This window comes from Spermophilus citellus, assembly GCF_964194105.1.
Source record: "Spermophilus citellus genome assembly, chromosome: 6".
NCBI lineage: Eukaryota > Metazoa > Chordata > Mammalia > Rodentia > Sciuridae > Spermophilus > Spermophilus citellus.
Genome location: NC_138187.1, coordinates 84,232,264 through 84,255,717, shown reverse-complemented (window position 1 = coordinate 84,255,717; position 23,454 = coordinate 84,232,264). Strand labels below are relative to the sequence as shown.

General features: G+C 33.2%; 2 protein-coding genes across 5 annotated transcripts in view; one reads left to right on the top strand and one right to left on the bottom strand.

Annotated features, from left to right (window-relative positions):
- Positions 1 to 23,454, bottom strand: part of UPF2 (UPF2 regulator of nonsense mediated mRNA decay) — a gene marked incomplete at its 3' end in the record, with an annotated part of 114,445 nt that overhangs the window by 22,550 nt on the left and 68,441 nt on the right. For all 4 annotated transcript variants that reach the window (XM_081300465.1, XM_081300466.1, XM_081300468.1 and 1 more), the window contains exons 11-18: positions 22,725 to 22,841; positions 16,155 to 16,340; positions 13,463 to 13,666; positions 11,746 to 12,021; positions 9,203 to 9,386; positions 4,787 to 4,926; positions 431 to 532; positions 37 to 135 (exon numbers count right to left, since the gene is read on the bottom strand). In XM_081300465.1, the coding sequence (XP_081156591.1) occupies positions 37 to 135; positions 431 to 532; positions 4,787 to 4,926; positions 9,203 to 9,386; positions 11,746 to 12,021; positions 13,463 to 13,666; positions 16,155 to 16,340; positions 22,725 to 22,841 (1,308 nt within the window). The remainder of the gene's footprint in view (positions 1 to 36; positions 136 to 430; positions 533 to 4,786; positions 4,927 to 9,202; positions 9,387 to 11,745; positions 12,022 to 13,462; positions 13,667 to 16,154; positions 16,341 to 22,724; positions 22,842 to 23,454) is intronic.
- On the top strand, positions 16,809 to 17,170 carry LOC308652433 (small ribosomal subunit protein eS27-like). The gene has a single exon (XM_081300279.1). It carries the CDS (start codon positions 16,951 to 16,953, stop codon positions 17,107 to 17,109), a length of 159 nt encoding a protein of 52 aa, XP_081156405.1. The 5' UTR covers positions 16,809 to 16,950; the 3' UTR covers positions 17,110 to 17,170.

Genomic DNA, 23,454 nt, shown 5'->3' with positions numbered 1-23,454 from the left:
TAAGAAGATTCTTCAAAATAGAATGATATTTAATACCTGGAGATTTTCTAGCATCATTTTATCCAGAGCTTGAATGAAGTCCTCATCTTCTACACAAGGTACATGCTTAAGTCCACCTCCTTTAATCATTACCTCCTTATTAAAACAAAACAAAAACAAAATCAGAGCAGAAATTTTAACTGTAAGGTTTTATATGGCAGAGCCTTTTTGTATTGATAACATGTTCAATATAACTCAAGAAATAAATAACTAAAATATAAAACCTTATTGTTAAAAGAACTTTTTATTAAGAAAATGGCTATGAATGTAAATTGAAAATAAATTTCTAGAGCTATTTTTCAATATAAAAAGAAAACTTCAGTGGCTAAAATTCAAATACTAATAAAATGTTACAAAAATTTCAAAACTCAAATCTTTTAGCCATACGTACAGTATTCTCTTCATCAGTTTCATTTTCCTTATTGGAATCTGTAAGGTAATCTGTATTTTCCTCCTCCTCCTCTTCTCCCTCATCATCATCATCAGAACCTTCCTGAAATTGTTAACATTAATAGAAGATTAAAACACTTTGAAAAGAATCCCTACACTTTACATGCCTTGAAAGATTTTTTAAATGCCTGTATAATTGTTTATTATTCTCCAGTTTCAGCCTTTTATGTAGTCTGCTTACAATGGAGAACAAAGTCAGATGACAACATTGTCTACATACCAATAGCTGAAAGCCCACCTTACCAGCTTCCAGTGATCTAACAATATAAAGATCAGTTGTGGAAACTCTTCCTTGAATTCCACAAGGTACAAGTTTCCTGAACTGTTTTTTTTTTTTTTTCTCCTCTGAAACTAATCCTTGCAATGCTGAACTTCTCACCATAGTTCATTAATACCTATCTAAATCTGCAAAGTTCAAATTTTAACATTGTTGTAAGCATTTTATAAAGCACTTCAGTTTGGATGGTATTCTTACATACTTGGTTTTGTTTACTCTTTCCAACTCCAAAGATGGAAGAGTGAGTTTAACTGTTCCCATTTTATACATGAAAAAAACCAAGACCTGGATAAGTTAGGTGTCTTGCCAGAGGATATACTGCCATCAAGTGGAAGAGCTAGATCTTCTGCTTCCCTAACCAGTGGTTTTCCCCTCATACCCCAGTCAGTCCTCAATTCCCTATCAGCGGAAATGCCTTCTCAAACAGAATCTAGGGCAAAATCCTTATGGATTGTCAAAGGGTGAAGCACACAGTGGAGCTCCATCTGTTAATTCCTCCATCCCAACAATATAATTCAACCCCACATGGTTCCATAAAACTCAAAAAAAAAAAAAAAAAAAAAAAAAAACATTATCTAATTTCTCCCTTCTTCCCCCTCTCCACTTTCTCTAGCAACCACTTACTTGTTTCTTCTCTGAGACCAACTGGTTTAGTTTGCATAAATCAATAAAACACACAGTATTTGTCTTTCAAATACCAACCACAGTTCCAGCCATTGTAGTGTAAATGACATTTTCGTTCTTTTATATGTCAGAATAATATTGCATTGTGTAGACATACCACATTTTCTTCCAAACCCATAGAAATGATTAATATTTGAGGAGATGATAATGCTAATAATGCTCATTTTATCATTACACATTGTATTCAGGTACTGAATTACCATACTGTACCCCGTAAGTATGTCCAAATGTGTGTCAATAAAAACAAAACCTACCATACTAAACTCAGAAATTAAGATTATGCCAAGATAACTAAGAAATAATTCCTAAAACAACTGTAATACTTTGTAATACTTTTAATGTATGTGACATTTGACTTATATATTATTAAACAGTATATTATTACTTACTATAGACATTCAGAAATTCTTAAAAGTTCTTAAAATAAAAACACTTCAAAAACATACACAAACACAGTACCCTTTCACCCAAAAAACTTTTTTTGAAGGTAATTCTATTCTATTGTCCTCTCAAAGTAAGCCACACTTTTCTCTCCTTCCAAACGTAGGCATGTGGATCCTCCAACTGAACCTTTTGCTTTCATTTCTCCTTAGCAAACACACATATACTCTTGTATAATATTTACTCTTCAACTGGAAATTTAATAGTTTAAATGACAAAACTGTCAAAATAATAAAAGTCCAAGTTTGGAAATGAGAAGATGTATTTAGAGGGAAAATATAATCCCTCACAACTTTTTAAATAAGAAATCTGTATGAAAATTAGTCCTCTTTAATGTCACATTTACTGAAGATGTTGGATTTATTTATTAGATCCATTTATATAATTAGTAGAGCAGCAAAACCCAAAGACAATCATGAGTTTGATTAATCTGGAAATATAAAAGGAAAATACTTTCTTATTTTCCTTTGTCATTATAAAATACTTAATCTAATTTAAATTGTATTACTGAATTTTTTTAATATCTTTATTTCATTTTTATGTGGTGCTGAGGATCAAACCTAGTGCCTCACATGAGTGGCACTCTACCACTGAGCCACAACCCCACCCCATACTGAATGTTTTTATGACAATCTCATTTTGAAGAAAAATCAATACCCATCTATTAACCTGAAACCAATTATAGAAACATATTCCAGTTCTACATTTTTATTAATTTGTTTTTATCTACTTTAAAGGTGTTCTAAGGTTGGAAAAAGAAAATGGCAACAAATAATATAAGTACAAAAGTGCATTTCCACTGCCTGCAAATAGTTGCCAGTTACTTTAAAAAAAAATTATTGTTCATACTGATTTTTCACAATCTTCTTTCCCCCTCCCCATTCCCAATACTGAAAACTGAAACCAGGGATGCTCTACCATGGAGCTATATCCCTAACCTTTTTTATTTTTTATTTTGAAACCAGGGCTTGCTAAATCACCCAGACTGGCCTTGAACTTGCAACCTTCTAGTCCCAGGGATTACAGGCATGTGCCACCAAGCCCAGTTATAATCATTCATTTTTAACTAACAGCAAAGCGGTTTGTTATGCAGCAGAATCAGATTATATGTTCACAACTGTTATAAAAACTTTAAGAGGGGCTGGGGATGTGGCTCAAGCGGTAGCACGCTCGCCTGGCATGCGTGCGGCCTGGGTTCGATCCTCAGTACCACATACCAACAAAGATGTTGTGTCCGCCGAGAACTAAAAAAATAAATAAATATTAAAAATTCTCTCTCTCTCTCTCTCTCTCTCTCTCTCTCTCCTCTCTCACTCTCTTTAAAAAAAAAATAAATAAATAAAAATAAAAACTTTAAGAGCCAAAGAAAAAGAGCCTTATGAATTTTTACTTCTTACTGTGTAAAAATTTTAATTATCTTAAACTACTGGGTCTTTTTCTTTAATTCTAAATGGAATTTTAAAAAATCCACTTTATGACTGTATGAATGCTATAAATAATATTCTTTTAAAAATTAAATGCACATTCTCTAAATATTTTCATTTTTTATTCAAACAAAACTTGACAACTTTAATTTGATTTCCCAAAACACTTAAATACTGACTATAAATTGTGTTTTAATATTTAACAAAAATCATTCTTATGAATTATCACACTATCCCTAAATACTTTAAAGCACCCAAGGAACACCAAAAAAAAAATCATACACACTAAATCATAATGATTTATATAAACTTACATTTATATGAAAACCAGTAAACAAATGCTAATTTTCTGGTTTAAATTTTACTTTCATTAGTATTCTATTCCTATCCTTATTTATCTTACTTTGTTTAAACTTTTTACTTTTTAATTTTATAATTTAAACATATAAAGGTAGAGAAAATAGTACAATAAATCCCTACTTACCTATTATGCACTGAACAATTATTAGCTCATGGTCATTTTTTTTTCTTCATATACTCCTAATCATTCCCTAATCCACCTCTAGATTATGAAACAAATCCCAAATATCCTTTTATTATGGATGTAACTTTTCAATTTAAGCAAGTTTGGAAGAAAAATGTAATAAACTATCAGGTTGAACCATATGAAAATGTCAAAAATAGAAGGAAGAGCAATTTGACCTAACAGAGTTATAAAAACAAAAAGGGCATGTAAATTATTACAGTACACAATGAATTTCCCACTGGAGCTGGGAAAAATAAAGCAATGTTTATTAACATCTAGCCAGTAATTTGTTTCTAAGACTATAAAACAATGAAATTAAAAATACACAGAACATGGGGCTGGGGATGTGGCTCAAGCGGTAGCACGCTCGCCTGGCATGCGTGCGACCCGGGTTCGATCCTCAGCACCACATACCAACAAAGATGTTGTGTCCACCGAGAACTAAAAAATAAATATTAAAAAAAAAATTCTCTCTCTCTCTCTCTCTCTCCTCTCTCACTCTCTTAAAAAAAATAAAATAAAAATAAATAAAATAAAATAAAATAAAAATACACAGAGCAAACATTTTTCTTTGAATTGCTAATTGAATAAAAATGTAATGAATGGGACTGGGGTTGTGGCTCAGCAGTAAAATGCTCGCCTAGTACATGTAAGGCCCTGAGTTCAATACTCAGCACCACATAAAAATAAATAAATAAAATAAAGGTGTTGTGTTCAACTATAACAAAAAATATATATATATAAAAATGCAATGAATGGTCTTTTATTCGTTTCTTCAAAAACTCTTATAAAACCAAAGGGTTTTATAACAGAAATTCTATTTATATTTACTCTAATGAAACTGGGGGAGGGGATCTTATTTTATGTATTAAATAAAATCTTGGCTCATATAATCAAAATACTCTTATACAAATATACCTATTTGCTATAAATAAAAGTCATCACCTCTTCTTCTGGTTCATTTACTTCACTTTCATTTCCAGATTGTTCTTCTGTTTCAGCTCCTCCTTCTTCTTCTTCCTCATCTTCTTCAAGATTTTCCCCTTCCGTAATAGAATCTTTCGATTCTTTGTCATTTACAAGGCCTTGAAATAACGAGAAAATGGAAAAACATAATTTAAAAAGGCATTTTCTCAGAACAATGGTAAAAGATCAGAACTGAAAACTATTCCAAGAAACATTAAGAAAACTAAATGTTTAGACTTACGTTTCAACAAAGGACCACTGATAACATTTCTTAACCATTAGCAGAAAGGAAAATAACATGTATGTGTGTATGCTCTTTTTTTCCTTTTCTAAGTGTCAATACTTGTAGATCGCCCTGTCTAATCTCATCTCAGACAAAGACAAAAAGCAGTCCATTTAAGGTTCAGTCTCAGACTTAAATGATATACCCACACTCTACCAAATGACATCTCAAGAGTCTCTAAAACCTCAAAGACATAATAAAATCATGTTACTTGAATGGAGAAATTACATTTGATTCTCTGAATGTTGGCAAATTAAGACAGGGAACAAGGCAAAAAGACATAGCAGTTTGTCACCACATAGCTTAATATTTTTCTTCAGTAACATTTTCTCCCTCAGGGAACTTCCTGGCCTGAATGCACTTCCACCTCCTCATGTCCACACCACATCTCACTGCATGTTCATTTCTTGCCAGAATTTCAACCTATCCTACTTTCAAGATGCATATACTATGCCCTCGTCCAATTATTTCCCACTACTCCTTCCTTAGCCTTCTCCTATATTCGGCTCTTCCTGTCTGTACTGCCTTAAGATCTTGCTATCCAACAGCCTTCTCAGTAGAGAAAACCATTATTATGTGCTTTCAAATCCCATCCATTCTTCAGGTTCAGTGTTAAGTTTTCCCTCCTGTATAAACTATCACTGAGTACTTCAACATATTACTTTTTCTCATACTTGCTCCTAAAAGCACCTATTGTAAACACATTACATTTGATAACATAAAATGTTTTTCTTAAGGATTTCACAAATGTCATATCAGATAAGACCTTTGAGGACAAATAACTTGTTTTATATATTCAAAACTTAACTGAGGCCATATACTGATAAGTACACAGTAGGAATTTAGTGAATACTTGCTTATTCACAATCTTAAAGGACTAGAGCAGGAGGAAATTTTAATGATAATGTGATTTAACCCCTCTCTTTTATAAAGACTGATGCCATAGTTTGAATAACCAAGCTAATCAATAAAAGTAAAAACTTAATTCCAGTTTCTTAGAAATTATCTAAGAAACTGACAAAAATATGGAAGTACAAAGTAACCAAAGTATTTATGTTCAGTTTAGAAAGAAAAAAAATTAAAAGATAGATGGAGCTCAGAGGTCTATTTCAATAGGGCAATAATACTGAGAAAAAAAGTATCTCCAATTGAGATTCCATTCATTTAAACACTTTATCTCATCACTTATTAGTTTTCATAGACACAAATAATAGATTTCATTAGTGATGTGTTTATTTGGACTTTATAAAGCAAAATATTGAACTGTCAGTTATCAAAGGCAAATGATGCAAGTAAACATAAGCATTCTCAGTAAAAACATCAAAGCGGTAATAAATTCACACAATGTGAAACATTATTACACCTTTGTTATGTTTAACTTATAACGCATCATAAGGAAAACTGGAATATATATGTGGTTTTGTTTTGACAGACTTCCAATTTGTAAGGAAAATATATGCTATTTCTCATAAATATTCATTTGCACAGCAATTTAGTTTCAAAACAATCTATTAGTATTACAGTTTGCATTTGCTAAGCTGTATAATAGTCATTTTAGTTTTGTTCTTAAGTTAATGTCTCAGTGTATTTATCTATCCTGAGGAAATCAGAGGCACACTCAAAACCAACATTAATTTGTTAACTTATAGTGATACAAAACTGGCAACAACCTAAGAAACAACAGGGTTAAATAATTATGGCACATTTAAAGAAAGGAATACAGCATATGAGAAAACAAAGACTTAAAAGAATATTTAATGCTGGAAAAAATGTCATAATATATTAAGTAGAAACAATCCAGTTATAAAACTGCAAATACACATAAAAAATTTTTTAAAAATACATGAAAATATTGACACATGATCAGCTTTCTATATGAAATATTGGTTATTTTTGCTGTCTTGGTATTTTTCAAAATTACTGTCATGAACATTTATTATTTGTAATAATATTTAAAATGATTTTTTTTTTAAATGTAAAGGAAGATTCTGCCAGGCATGGTGGCACATGCCTGTAATCCCAGTGGCTCGGGAGGCTGGGGCAGGAGGATCACAGGTTCAAGGCCAGCTTCAGCAACTTAGACTGTAAGCAACCTAGTGAGATCCTGTTTCAAAATAAAAAATAAAAAGGGCTGGGGATGTGGTTTAGTGGTTAAGCACCCTGGGTTCAACTCTGGTATCAAAAAAAAAAAAATTTTTTTTTAAGTAAAATAAAAGCCGGGCATGGTGGTGCATGCCTATAATCTCAGTGGCTTAGGAGGCTGAGGCAGGAGGATCACAAGTTCAAAGCCAGCACCAGCAACTTGGCAAGACCTTGTCTCTATATAAATATAAAAAAGGCTAAGGATGTGCTCAGTGGTTAAGTGCCTCTGAGTTCAACCCCCCATACCAAATAAATAAATAAATAAAGGAATGCTTTTAGTGTTTTCCTATTAACTGTACTGTTAGCATTGGATACCATAAAATGAGACAATAAATTTGCAAGTGCTACCAATGAGAAACACTATATTATCTTATAGTTTTTCAATAGAAAATTAATTTATAAATTTCTACACACATCTTCCTGATATTTAGACTCTTAAAATCAGGAGGAAATGGAGATGACTTGGAAGCACACTAACTGTAGCTGCCACTATCTTTAGTTTCACTCATAAATGATAACTTATCTTTCCCTCTCCAGACTCCTCCTAAGCAGCCCAAATCTACAAAGGCAAGCATACTGTTCTCCTTACCACCACCAAACTGAATATCACACTAATATTTACTCATGCCCCTATACACAGAGTTATCATGAAAAGGTTTTGGGCAACAAGGTTATAAGTGAACAATTTTAAAGCACACAAAAGTACATGAATTAACTAGGTTTATCAACTTATCAGTAAATACTTTGCTTGAAATGATCATTTACTCAATTAGAAATATGAAAAGAAAAATCAGGTAACTTGGGACAAGGTTAAAAAACCAAGAAGAATTACCTAAGCCTTTGTGGCTTGAGTAGTAGGAAAAATCAATACTTGTATGATAAGTAGCAGTGCCTTGAAAAATACAGAAATCAAAGCTGGGCATGGTAGTATACACCATGGAATGTGAGGCAGAAGGATTGCCAGCTGTCACTCATAACTTACAGAGACCATGTCTCAAAATAAAAATTTTTTAAAAGGGCTGAGGATGCTGCTCAATGGTAGAGTGCCCCTGGGTTTAATCCTCAGTTCTGCAAAAAACAACAATCATATTCTCCAAAAGAGGACTTACCTTTGATGAAAGCAATCCTATTAATAAACTCAATATAATATTAAAAAAATAGTTTGAAAGGGGAAAAAAATTACAAATGCCTTCACCATGAAAATCAGTTCTTTAGTCATACAACATACTCAATTTATACAGTTAATGTAACTGGTTAAGGTAAAGATCCCTAATGATAAGACGCAAATGTACCAAGTGCTAATGGGGAGTAAAGTAACAGCATAATAGTCTGAAAATGTGTCTCTTTGAAAGGACCACAATAAAGTAGGCTAAGAGCTATTAGCAAGCAAACCAGAATGGTACAACTAGACCTTGTACCTGTTATCTCTGTTGACAAGTTAGTTGGTTCCTACAGTCCCTAGACAGAGATGTTCCAGAAGGATACTGAGAAGTATACAGATAACCCTTGGCACATTTTCTCTGGTCCTTAGAAACAGAGGCAAATCTACAAATGAGTAAGGTCTGAAATTCTGTAGAGTTGTTCCAAAATTTTAACAGGTATTCCCTTCTGTAATCTCTAGCCTGCATATTCTTAGAAATAATACCTGCTGAAAATATACATTGTATATGTAAGAGATACTTTCATAAAAAGTAGATTTTATTAGCAATCAAGATTCTAAAATTAAGAGAGGCTGACAAAACTGTATTTTTCCATTACCATTACTTGCTTAAAGTACTACTCGACTGTTTTACTCCAGCTTGAGATTACTTAATGAAACCAAGGTTGCCACACAGGTTTTACCTAATGCTAACACTCATGATGGAAAACAGAAAGTATACCAATGTAAAACTATGGTAACATTACAAGGCAAATTCTAGAAACAATTTTCCAAAATTACCTTCTTTTTTCCTCTGTAATTAGTTGCTTACCTAGTTTTATTAAGAATTCTCGTTCCAAGTCGTGCACCTGCCTTATAGATTCTTCCAGAGAATTACAGAGTTTGATCTTTGGTCTTAGCAGTTCTAATGTATCACTGATCATGTAATCTATATCAATAGGAAATGGATGGTCTTTTGTCCAAACCTCCAAACTTTTCTTCCACCAAACATAACGCTGATAACAAATGAAAAAAAAATTAGCTATAAGAAATAACAAAAAATATTTTAAAATAATAAATTTATATTGTGATGTTACCTAATTAGAATAACTAAGCTGAAAGATTGTATAAAAAGCCTACTATTTTTAGTAATGGCCGATAGCATGGTCCAATTATTTCTACTTGTATAGATTTTGAGCCACTTAGTGACTTTATTTAAATTTTATCTTTTTATTATAACTGCCATAGGAAAATTATAAATAAAATGCCAAGTAGAAATTTCAGATACTCTGAAATCAAGGTGTAAACTCTACGCTGATACCCCAGCTTACATATTTAATATTATAAAAACAATGAGATTCAAAGCCACAGTTCTGATAAATTCTCATTATTTTCTCTATACTATTACTTTGATTTTTAAAAAGGTTAATTAAAAGTAGGGTTGGGGATATAGCTCAGTTGGTACACTGCTTGCCTTGCATGCACAAGGCCCTGGGTTCAATACTCAGCTCCATAAAAATAAATAAAAAATAAAATAGCTGTGGATATTATTTTTTAATTATATAAAAATCAGTAATCATCAACTACACAGTGCCATATACACATCTCCTATATATATGGCACTGTGTAGTTATTTTCCCTATTTCCTTCTAGATTGATTCTCTTGTTCTATATTGTTTTTGTTTTAATTCCTAAACTTTCAGATTAACTGAAAGCCCAATCTAAGAATTTATTAGTGTATTAACAGGTATTCCTCCAGGTACTTCATTTTTTCTCTCCAATTTGTTCTAGGGCCACTCAAAGTGTGAACCTAACTGGGAGCTTGTTAGAAATGGAGAATCTTAGACCCCAACCCTCAACAGATTAAATAAACATCTGCATCATAGCAATCTCCCTAGGTGATGTGCATGCACACTGAAGTTGAGAAGCACAAGATGATCCTTCTAGCTGGTCATCTGAACTTTATTCTCTTGTATTCTAGGCAGAATACAATGACGTTATCTCCCCAGCCTCACCCACTCCTGACTCCCATTTCCTTGGTATATCTCTATATAGAGATATACTGTGTGATAATCACTTTGGAAAAGAATTTTTCCCCTTTTTGTTCCTTGGTATTTCTGGATACCTCTTTTCTCTCAGCCCAGGGTGGTAGAATCCAAATGAAGACTGTTATGAAAAAGATTCTACTTTGGATGCTGATAGTTATAGCTGCTATTTTGTAGCAATACTCTAGTTTCTAATGAATAGTCTCCAGCTAAGACAGTCCTTACATACAGCAGGGAATCTGATCCCCAACTCATTTATCTTTCCCCATTTTTAACTCATCAATTCAGAAAATAAAGGAGTAGTAACAAACTGTACTATACTGGAAAGACATAATGGTAAGAGAAAAGTAACAAACTGCAATTTCCTGAGTGTTTATCCTCAACTTAATACCAGTCTCTATGTGGATATGTTTTTGATACCTCAAGTTCTAATATTAAATCTATTTTCTTTATCAGTGGGTAAAATGAAATTACTAACAATTAATGATTATATAAAATTGTTTGATATTACTGGTATTTCATTCAGTAATATCTTAAGAACTTGATAATGAGCTGTGCAACCTAGTCAGTATCTTATGGTAAACAGTGAATAGGCTCCAACCAATCAACCCACAAGTTAACTTGTGAGATATAAACTTTATAGGACTGTCTCTGTACTTGTACTGAATTTAATTTATACTGCTTATATATAATAAACTAAAATTAAGATATGGGAACTACAACCCAAGAATTTACTAATATATAAACAAAAATTTCTTTCTGTGTTAAGACTAATATTTTCCCCCAAAGTAATAAGGTTTTCTTTCTCCAAAAGAAAACAGAATCTTTTAGAAACAATAATTTTGGGGCTGGATTGTGGCTCAGTGTAGAGTGCTTGCCTAATATGAATGAGGCACTGGGTTCGATCCCCAGCGCCACATAAAAAAACTAAATAAACAAAATAAAGGTATTGTGTCCATCTACAACTAAAAATATTTTAAAAAGAGAGAGAATAATTTTGGACATAAATCAGAACATAAGAACATTATAAACTGCATATAAATCACAAGTAACTTAACTAATAAATTACTGTTATTAGATACCATAATCCATAAATTACTATACCAAGTTCATAAACTACATCAAAACAATTCTCCAAATTAATCAAACATAAAAGCTATAAGCAATTACAATGTTAATAGAATAACAAATTTAAGCCTCTAAAAACATTCTTATATGAATAATAAAAATAACCTAAATATGAACACATTTTATACAAATACTATAGTATTTCTTCAATAATGTTTTGGAACTCAGGCAATGTGCCAAAATGCATATTCTGCCTTTGTACCTGAAAATACACAAGGAAGCAATCAAGTTTTCGTTTACTGGAACCTCTGTCAAAGTACTGGCCACAGGTATCCAAAATAGTGCATACTAGTCTAATTCTGAAAAGATGCTCAGGGGGGTCCAGTGAACTTGGAGAACCATCAGGGTTAACACCAAATGAAGTAAAAGAATAAAGTGTTCTGAAAATAACTGCTGATTCCACCATTCGGTAATTATAAAGTTCCCCTAAGAACTTGGCGCTGCTGATACGTCTCTGGTTAAACTTAGGTTGATTAACCTAAAAAACAAAACAAAAAAAACCACAATTTTTTTCCATGTAATAAAATATTTGAATGGGCAAATTCTCTAATTTAACAATATCTATCAACTGTTGAAAAAACACTGAACAGTGAGACAACAATGGTTTCTTTACTCCTTTCTAATAACATGGTCACTGTTAGGGTCCTTTTACTGTTCCTAGGAAATGGCATGTTTTTAATAAAAAGAATATTAGATATTAAATTATTAAGCTATCATTAAATGAATTGTTTTTAAAGTTAAAATGCAATTCTCCCTATTAACCCCCATCACCTATTTTCTTTGTAATCTATGAAGTAAACAATATGCCTAAGGTTTCCTTTAAGTAAGAGGAAAGTATTTACAGAAAATTCTTATAAAATGATTATCAACTTTTTCTAATTAGTAAGTTCACAGAATCCTATAAGTTAAGTCTCAAAAGTGACCCAGAAATAATAAACACCTAATACAGCCTGCCAAAATAATTTTAACAAGAGCTTTAGAAAAATAGTTAAACCACTTCAGTGCTAGCCTGATATAACAGCAGAAAATCTGATTCACCAGGGCTTATTAACAATAAATCATGGGCTGGGGTTATGACTCACTGGTAGAAAGCTTGCCTAGCATGTGTGAGGCACTGCATTCAATTCTCAGCACCACATATAAATAAATAAAAATAAAAAGGTTCATCAACAGGGACCGGGGATGTGGCTCAATGGTTGAGTGCTTGCCTAGCACACATGAGGCGTTAGGTTTAAACCCTGGCACCACATAAAAAAATAAACAAATAAAATAAAGGCATCGTGTCCATCTACAACTAAAAAACAAAGAGTTAAAAAGAAAAATCTCATAGAGGTACTGTGGATTAGACAGAAGAGAGTAAAGGGAGGGGAGAGGGTAGGTGGTAGGAATGATAGTGGAATAAATGAGACATTATTACCCTATGTGCATATATGATTACATGACCTTTATAATTCTACATCATGTGCAACCAAAAGAATAGTTCATTTATGTATGATGCGTCAAAATGCATTCTACCATCATGTATAATTTAGTATACAAAAATTAATGTAAAAAAAGAAAATATATTTATATATATGATACATGTGAGAATACAAATGTACCTGCCAAAATATCTATGCTTTTCACATAAATGCCCATGATTTATACATGCAAGGGCTTTTGTACTTTGTGATAGTTTTAGGGGTAGGAGTACATGATGGGTAGGTCTAGGATTAGGATTAGGGAATGAACATGTGTATCAATACAGATGAATAAAAAAGAAAATAAAAATAAATAGATAAATTTTAAAAAAAACACAATAAATCATTGACTCCAAAGAGGTAGAAGTAAATGACTATTATTTTTCAATAATATGATTCAAAGATTGTTTAGATTCTCCACAAACTCCAATTTGGTGACTTTAAAGAAGTCCTTGTTACCTCCATTCCCAATCGAATATCTTCTAAAACTCCATCCACAACGTGGATCCCAACATCTTCTTGGTAGAGCACTAGTCCTGCTAAGAGGTTGGCTACACAGTGAATACTATTATATTTCACATTCCAGATGTTTATCATACAACAAATAACATAGTCTTTCACTTCTTGGTCCTGCCAGGGCAACTTTCGCATCTGTCTCAAAACCTAAAGGAAGAGAATTTTTTCAAATTATTAAATAAGAGTATAATAGTCTGAACAAATAATACAGGTACTTTATTATTACTGTACAGAGAAACAGAACTTTTGAGATGGGAAATATTTTATATAGTGCTTTTACCAGTTTTTTCACTTTAGAGATAGGAAAAATGAGATTTTCTAATTATGAGAAAATTTATTCTCATTTTCTCTAAATCTTTCTACAATTCCTCCAAATTTCCTATACTTTCCAGTCTTTCTTTCTTTTTCTTCTTTGTGTGTGTGTGTGTGTGTGTGTGTGTGTGTGTGTGGAAGTGGGGATTTAACCCAAAGGTACTCTTCCACAGAGCTACACCTCCAGGTCTTTACTCAATCTAACAGTATAGAGTCATATACTCAGGACATTGAAAGAAATACCCAAGGTTTACCAAAAATAATATGTTCTGTTCTGTGAATTACCTGATATAAATAATCTCATTTCTTTAAAAAAAATCATCAATTTCTGACAAATAAGTATATGCAAGGTCAACTAGTTAGAAGGTCCCTTAAGATGGAGACTACTGTAACAAGACTGATGTTAGATGTTATGGTTTGGATATAAGGTTCCCCCCAGAAGCTCTTGTATTAATGCATAAATATTGTGAGGGGAAATGATCAGATTATGAGAACTGGGCCTGCAATCAGTCCACTGAATGTTTGAATGGATTAACTGGGTGATAATTGTAGGCAGGTGGAGTGTGACTGGAGGAGTGAGTCACTAGAGGCATGCTATGAACTTGGCTGTCAATGGACTAAGATCTCTGAATAAACTTTTCCTCTTGTAAGTTATATTTGTTAGGTATTTTGGTCAAACTGACACAAAGCAGACTAACACACCGCACAACAACCTTAGTTTTCTCTTCTGTAAAATGAGAAATGATAAAGTACTTACACTTCAATTTATAGTAAGGATTAAACAACCTAAAACATGTGAAGTACACAGTAAAAGTATTTTGCACATTATAAAGGCCCCATTATACATGCTAATTTTACTTTTTCAAAACTTCTATTATTAATGAAGATAATTATGAACTGTACTTCTATTCATATTCTTTCTTTTTGATACTATTAGCAGATTGCAAAATATTCCTTTCATGTCTATATAATCTCTACAATCACCAAACATGTTTCTCATATCACCTTCACTGGAAATGTCAAAGTCCTCACGTAAGTACTCAATACTTTTCAAACTTTTAGCCAATTCTTGCTTTACCACGGAGCCATATCCCCCCATCTTTTTTATTCTGAAACAGAGTCTTGCTAAGTTGCTTAGGGCCTTACTAAATTGCTGAGGCTGACTTTGAATTTGTGATCCTCCATCTCAGCCTCCCCAGATGCTGGGATTACAAGTATGCACCACCACACAAGACTTAGCCAATTCTAAAATTGTCATAAACTACTGCATATGATTCTGGAAAATGGCTTCTATTTTCAAAGCTGCACTATTACTCCTTATCACCTTCTATCCAAAAAGGAAACATGGTTCTGAACTGTATTATATCACAGAGTTAACCAAGAAATGTTCAGCTCAACATCTTAAAAGTGAAGTTTCCACAAGGTAACAATAACTAAATAGCTAAAGCCAGTAGTTCTTAACCTTTTATGGAAATTATTCCTTACAGAGAATCTAAAGAAAGCTTATACACCCTTTCTCCAGAAAAATACAGATATTCAGACAATCAAAATTATGAAATTTCATAGTGATCATAGGCTTCTTAAAGATCATTGAAGGTTGAGAGCCCATGAACTAACGCACAATGTTAAAAGCAAATTTATTATAAAATACCAGAGTTAAAGGCTAAGGACATGGCTCAGAGGTAGAGCACTTGCCTAGCACATGTAAGGCCCTAGATTTGATCCCTAGTACTGCAAAATCAATAAACAATCAAACAAAATAAACAGCTTCAAATGTATTTATGGCATCGAAACTAAATTTAGAAGTTACTGTTTTAATTAGAATAAAAATTTACATAGGAAGGGCAGCAGAATAAAATAGACATTATTATTGCTGTATGTATATAGGTGACTGTATGACCAATATGATTCTGCAACCTGTACAATCAGAAAAATGAGAAATTATACCCCATTTGATTCAAATGTAAAAAAATAAATAAAAAATAAATAAAAATTTACTGTATAAAAAGTGTAAAGCAAGAATTGGCTATAAGTTTGAAAACAAAAAGTGTCACAAGTATTATGTATCACCATATGAAACAAATCTTCTTATGATGGCTTGTACAAAATCAATCATAATGGAACCTGGGATCTATCCCTACCACTCCTGGAATTTACATAAGTTTAGCACAATCACAAATCACAAGTTAACTATTAATAGGTAGCTAATTCGATTATGATTTACCTTCTCTAGAAGTCAGAGATGTAGCTCAGTGGTAGAGTACTCTCCTAGCATCTATGAGGCCCTGGTTTAGAATCCCAGCACTGGAGGGAAAAAAATTACCTTCTCAGTGGTAACCTTAGAGAGATCCTTGTACAAAAGTTTCCGGACATATTCCTGGAGAGGAGGTCGTTTCTTTTTCACAGTCTTTTCAGCTGGAGGTGGGTTACAATAGTAATATGCATTCTCCACCATTGTGACATATCTTGCATCAAGATGCATTGCTTGTTTCTTTCTCATCATTTGCTCCTAAAATAAAATTTTCAAATTAATCAAAACACTTTCATTCTGAGATTTCTTTATTTGTTCTATTCTCAGTGACATTTCAGGATAAAGAGTTAGAAAAGGGGGGAAAAAAACCCCAACAACAAAAATCACCAGGATTTCTATGAATGTCTAAACACACTGTTACACTACTAATAATTTTTAAATAAATTAGTCTATGACCAGTTGGCATTAGGCCTTATCTAAGAAAACATTCAGAGAATGTTGCTACAAATATAATTTTGTAACTCTGCCAGACTGTTATAAACTCTAAGGAAACCAAGGCTAGAATGTAAGTGAATAAAATTAAGTGCTAGGGCTGGGGTTGTTGCTCAGTGGTGGAGCACTTGCCTAGCAAGTTTGAGGCACTGGGTTGGATCCTCAGCACCACATAAAAATAAATAAATAAAATAAAGATATTGTGTCCATCTACAACTAAAAAATAACAAGTGTTAAAAATATAGATAAAGTCCAGCGGTGACGACCTCCCCACGAGAACAGGCCTCTTGAAAAGGATCTCCTTCATCCCTCTCCGGAAGAGGAGAAGCGGAAACACAAGAAGAAGCGCCTGGTGCAGAGCCCCAACTCCTATTTCATGGATGTGAAATGCCCAGGATGCTACAAAATCACCACAGTTTTTAGCCATGCACAAACAGTAGTTTTGTGTGTTGGCTGCTCCACTGTCCTCTGCCAGCCTACGGGAAGAAAAGCAAGGCTTACAGAAGGATGTTCCTTCAGGAGGAAGCAGCACTAAAAGCAGCCTGAATCAAGATGAGTGGGAAAACATCCCAATAAACACATTTCGGATATAAAAATATAGATAGATAGATAGATAGATAGATAGATAGATAGATAGATAGATAGATAAAGGGGCAACTCTGCTCTGACAGTTCCATGCAAAACTAAAAATAAATCCCTCTCAGAGCTTGTGCCATCCAATGTTATAACAGATAAACCTGACATATCTCTACAGACAAGAAAACAAAAAGTCCCCAGGGTTTTATAATTTGTGTAGAGTTGCTCAGGATCAGCTCAGAGGAATGAATTAAAAACACACATCTATTCAATCACTATCCTCTTCAGAGTTGCCAACTTCCACACTTATTTTAGATAATTTTTTGGTTTGAGGATCTAATCTGAGCATTATGGGTTGTTTTACATCCACTCGGACCTCTACTCAATAGACAATCCAGAAAACATTTTATTTGACACTTACTATGCTTTGTGCTAGAAACTCAATAATGAACAAGACAGACATGATTCCTACCTTCAAGAACTTTAACGGTCTAGTGGAAGAAGACAGAATAAACAAGTCAACACATAAATTGACTATTCAACTTCACAATAATAATTGTAATCAGTGTTATGAAGGAAAATAGCAAGGTATAAAGATGGAGAATAAAAGGAAACCTACTTTAGCTAGGGGTGGGCTAGAGAAAGGCTCTTGGAGAATGTAACACTTAGGCTAGAATTTGAAGGATGTCAAAAGGCTCATAAGTGGGGATATAGCTAGGGATATAGCTCAGTTGGTAGATAAATGCCTCGTATGAACAATGCCCTGTGTTCAATCCCCAGCACCACAAAGGGGGGGCGGGGGGAGAAAGCCTCATAAACCACAGGAAGAGTATATACAGCAGAGAATAGCAAGAAGAAAGTCTTCAAGAAGAAAAAGAGCAAGACAGGGCATAGGAATTCATACAAGGCCAGTGTGGTTCCAATGTGTAGCGGCATGACTGAAGAAGCAGGGAGGGGCTGGGCAATACAGAATGCTTTTCTGGTTTCTGGGTTTGAAGCAGAAGAGAAACCACTGACAGGCTGCAAGTAGCTGTTGTGGACTGGGATGCTTGCAAGTTTTAAGTTTTGAAAAGACAGCTGTGTATGTAAGCTCAAGGAAGGTAAGGGCTCTGTCATTTTTATTGTTGTATACCTTGCATGTAAAATAGTGCCTGGTAGGCATGCAATTAATATTTAACAATACATGAATAAATGAATGAACTATCAAAAACACAACCTCTCCATATCCTACTTATCCAATGTGAAGCCATCACTGAAACAAATTTTTGCTATTTATTAAATTCAACCATGGGTATACCAAGTTTCGTAACTGTTTCTCTTGCTCCCTAGTATATGTTAATTATAGCTAAGCTCCAATACTAGTATCTCTATATCATAATTTGTGGGTTGAAACTTTCAAACTGTCTTGTTTGGAAACAGAAAACAATTCTGTGTTTAATAGGGCTGTAGATAATTAACCATGCCCTGTATATTCTTTGGACAAAATATAATGTGCCATTTAACTTATCATTTATACATGTGATATAATGTTAAATCTAGATTAGTTTCAATCTGTAAAATTGATTTAAAACCATTTTCTCCAATGTACATATACACACCAGACCAATTTTACCATTAGGCAAAAGGTTATAAGTATGTGTTCTCAAATAAATATGAATACATTTTAGATTATCCTATAAGACTTCAAACCAAACACTTCCATCTGTTCCCTCTCCTATGTTCTTTTATCTCAATGACTGGTACCATCACTCACTCAAATGCCTATGGCAGAATCATGGATCTTATCATGGGGCACTTTCTTTTTCCTCACCCCAAGTTTTATCAGTTCTACTTCCAAAAGCTTTTCATTAGCTAATTATCATTCCCTATCCCTACAATGTTCCTCTGTATGCTGTTTTCTCCATAGGTTTTTTTTTTTTTAAGATATTTATTTTTTAGTTGTAGTTGGACACAATACCTTTGTTTTATTTATTTATTTTTATGTGGTGCTGAGGATTGAACCCAGGGCCTCACAGGCTCTAGGTGAGCGCTCTACCACTGAGCCACAACCCCAGCCCCTCTCCATAGGTTTTTACAACAGTCTTTTGACTGTTCTCCCTACCTCAGGACTTGGTATATAACTCAGTCATCTCCTCCACGCCAATCTTACTAAAAATCTAAATCTGACCATATACATCCATTTACTTAAAATCCTTCAATAGCTATTTGATGAAATTAAGAAAAATATTCAGGAGCTGGGTTGTTGCCCAATGGTAGAACATTCACCTAGCACATGTGAGGCCCTGGTTTGATTCTCAGCACCACATAAAAATAAATAAAATAAAGGTATTGTGTCCAACTACAACTAAAAAAATAAATATTTAAAGGAAAAAAAATTCAAGCTTCTTAGCATAGCACTCAGGGCTCCTTATAATCTAGTTTTACCTACCTCATCAACCTTAAAATGTAACTACCTATTCAAAAGATTCCTCTGTCAAAATACAAATCAAAACTACTCTAAGATTTCATCTCACTTCAGTCAGATTGGCAATTATCAAGAATACAAGTAACAATAAATGTTGCCTAAGATGTAGGGGAAAAGGTACACTTGTACACTGCTGGTAGGACTGCAAATTGGTGCAACCATTATAGAAAGCACTGGGAATGGAACCACCATTTCATCCAGTTATCCCACTCCTCAGTTTATACCCAAAGGACTTAAAATCAGTATACTAAAGTGATGCAGCCACATCAATGTTTATAGTAGTCAATTCACAATAGCTACATTATGGAACCAGCCTAGATGCCCTTCAACAGGTGAATGGATAAAGAAAATTACTGCATTTGCAGGTAAATGGATAGAGCTGGAGAATATCATGCTAAGTGAAATAAGCCAATCCCAAAAAACCAAAGGTAGAATGTTTTTTCTGATACATGGATGCTAATTTACAATAAGGTGGGAGGGAGGGATTAGGGAAGAATAGAGGTACTTTGGATTTGGCAGATGGAAATGAAGGGAGGGGAGGGCATGTGGGTGTAGGAAGGATAGTAGAATGGGTCAGACATTATTACCCTATATACATATATGATTACATGACCAGTGTGATTCTACACCATGTATAAATAGAAGAATGAGAAGTTATACTCCATGTATAAGTATGATGTATTAAAATGCATTATATTATCATGTACAACTAATTAGAACAAATTTTTTAAAAAGGTTTCTCTCTCTGTAAGACGTAGGTCTCTAAAATAGTACTTCATTCAAGAAAACTTTCTTGATATTGCAAGACTAGATTAAATGTCTTTGTTAAACTATACACACAATATCCTAAATTTATTCATATTATTACATTATACTTATAGTGATGCATTTTAATCATCTATTTTCTTTTCTGTCTGCTTTACTAGCCTGTAAATCACCCAGAGGCAGACTATCTCTTTCAACCAAGGATCTGGCATAGAGCTGTGGGTTTTTTTAAAAACGTTTACTTTTTAGTTGTAGGTGGACACAATACCTTTATTTTATTTTTATGTGGTGCTGAGGATTGAACCCAGTGCCTCATGCATGCTAGGTGAGTGCTCTATCTGAGCTACAACTCCATCCCCTGGCATAGTTTTAACTCAAAAAAATGAAGCTTATAGAGAAGATCTTTCCTGCTGGCCTAAGTATCCCTCCAATATCTACTGTAGACTTCTAATATAAGCACTTATGATGCCACATTGGAAATATGTGTTTAATTCTTACTCACTAGATGTGGAACATTTTGAGGATGATGATTATATTTCATGTCTTTATATGACCCCTCCTACCCAACTATAAAATCCCTGGAGAACTGATTAGTTCTCAAAACTGTTAAACGAGGGCTAGCATTGTAGCTCAGTGGTAGAGCACTTGCCTAGCACGTGTGAGGCACTGGGTTTGATTCTCAGCATTACATAAAAAAATAAAATAAAGGTATTGTGTCCATCTATAACTAAAAATATTTTTTAAAAAAACTGTTAAATGATAAAAAAAAAACTAGGTCTGTATCCAGAAATCAAGAGAATCAATACCAAAAGCTAGCTGCTTTTGCTAGAAAGGTAGGAAAAAGTGCACTGGTCAGGTAAGAAAGAATTCAGATTTTGGAAATATTATGTTCATCTATACCATAATAATTCATAAATATTTTCCTTAGGAAAAATAAATATCAAGGATTCAGTTATAAATAAAATATAGGCATTAAAAGTAAGTTAAGGGGCTATGGTTGTAGCTCAGTGGTAGAACATTTGCCTAGAACATAGGAGGCACTGGGTTCAATCCTCAGCACCACATAAAAATAAATAAGTAAAATAAAGGTATAAGGGCTGGGGTTGTGGCTCAGTGGTAGTGCTCACCAGCATGCATGAGGCACTGGGTTCGATCGATCCTCAGCACCACATAAAAATAAAGATATTGTGTCCACCTTAAAAAAAAAAAACACTAAAAAAATGTAATAACATTAAAAACATTAAAAAAAAAAAAAGTAAGTTAACCTGACCGGTATAATTACCAAAGAGGAAAGAGAGGGTGTTTGTTTGTTTTTTTTTCATAAGGAATTACAATAAAATTTGAATTTATGATTGATGTGATGTAAGCCTTGAGAGAATTTGGAAATCAATTCCATTTGATGGCAATCACATTAATATTTATGAAAACATTTTACAGAAATAAATTCATGTTTCATTTTAAATACTATCAGCATAGAGTATTCATGGTCATAAATAGAGTCTAAAAAATCTGACATGTACAAAATGATAAAATCAAGACTACTGCAATGCAATATACCAATAGAATAACAGTCTATGCCCAGGGATTCCTACCAGAACTCTCTTTAGTACCACTATCCCTCTTACCATATCTCTTATCTCTTTTCAAAGGCTGAAAGCAAATGCTTAGACATTATCAATAAACATAATAACATGAATGCTCAATAAACTTGAAATGGCCATTTTTTTTTTTAGAGACAGAGAGAGAAGAGAGAGGGAGAGAAAGAATTTTTTAAATATTTATTTTTCAGTTTTCGATGGACACCTTTATTTTATTTTATGTGGTGCTGAGGATCGAACCCAGCACCCCACGCATGCCACGCGAGAGCATTACTGCTTGAGCCACATCCCAGCCCTGAAATGGCCATTTCAACATCTAATTAGCTTCAGAAGCAACTTCTCTCCCTAAATTTTCAAGTTTATATTTTGATTTTTTAATGTTAAAATTTAATTTTACATTTTTTAGCTTATACTTTTATCTGTTAAATGACACATTAATAACAGCTTGTAGCAAAAACAAAGATGAGTCTAACCTAAAAGTATGAGAGTATGTATTCGTTTGTATAATTTGTTTGGTTTTATGGATTCAACTTAATTCCCTTTATAATACTGTGAATTCACTAGTAACCAAATGAGAAAGATTCCTACAGCTCTCCAGGATGGCAGTTTATTGTTTGAAATGTTCTAGTTTTGGTAGAAATGTTTGTATTCTCATGGCAGGGGAAGATGAACAGTAATGAGCAATATTTTTAGTCACTGAAGTAAATCAAGAACCTCAAGTTCTTACCAGGATTCCCAAGCCCTTACCAAAAGTACACTGGTCCTCAGGTGCGACTCTGGAGATCTGAAAAGAAACCGTCCACATGTTTCCAGCAGGGTACATGCCATTTCAATATGGTGATGAGAAAAGTCTGATAGAAGCATCTGGAATTATAAAAATGATGAAAAACTACAAAGAAAACATTTGAGTCTTAGCAGAGAAAGAAAAGAGTATACACATCTAATATGTGTATCATCTTATAAAATGTCAAGGTAAAAAACAAAATCAAATGTTCTTTAGTACGTTTCATTGCTGGGCATCTTTGTGTTCTCTCATAAAATTTTACTGAGAAACTTCAATATATTTAATGTATTTCCTTTCATAGATATATGGGAACTATGTCAAAGTCCTATCTATATTCTATATTTATTATTAATGCATTTATGTACATGCCACATACAAAGATAACGTTTTCTCAATGACTTTTTTGATCTATATAACATTTATTTTGAAAAATTCTTACCCCAGAATACTTGTATTATATAAAATTTATAACCACATTCCCATATCCTTTTAATTTTTATCCTCTCAATATTTTTCTGTGCATAATTTTTAAAACAAAAAACACTTTAGACATGTTGTCTCATTTAATAACTTGGTTTTTTATTGGCTCAATGTAAGTATTTTTTCATGTCCTTTTTTATCCTGCAATGGCACAATTTATAAGGCATACAGAATGACATAATATGAATAGGTTAAAAATTTATTTGATGGGCT

Bases quoted from the DNA above. Each gene is read 5' to 3' on its own strand.
- LOC308652433 (XM_081300279.1), top strand. From the start codon at position 16,951: ATGGATGTGAAATGCCCAGGATGCTACAAAATCACCACAGTTTTTAGC.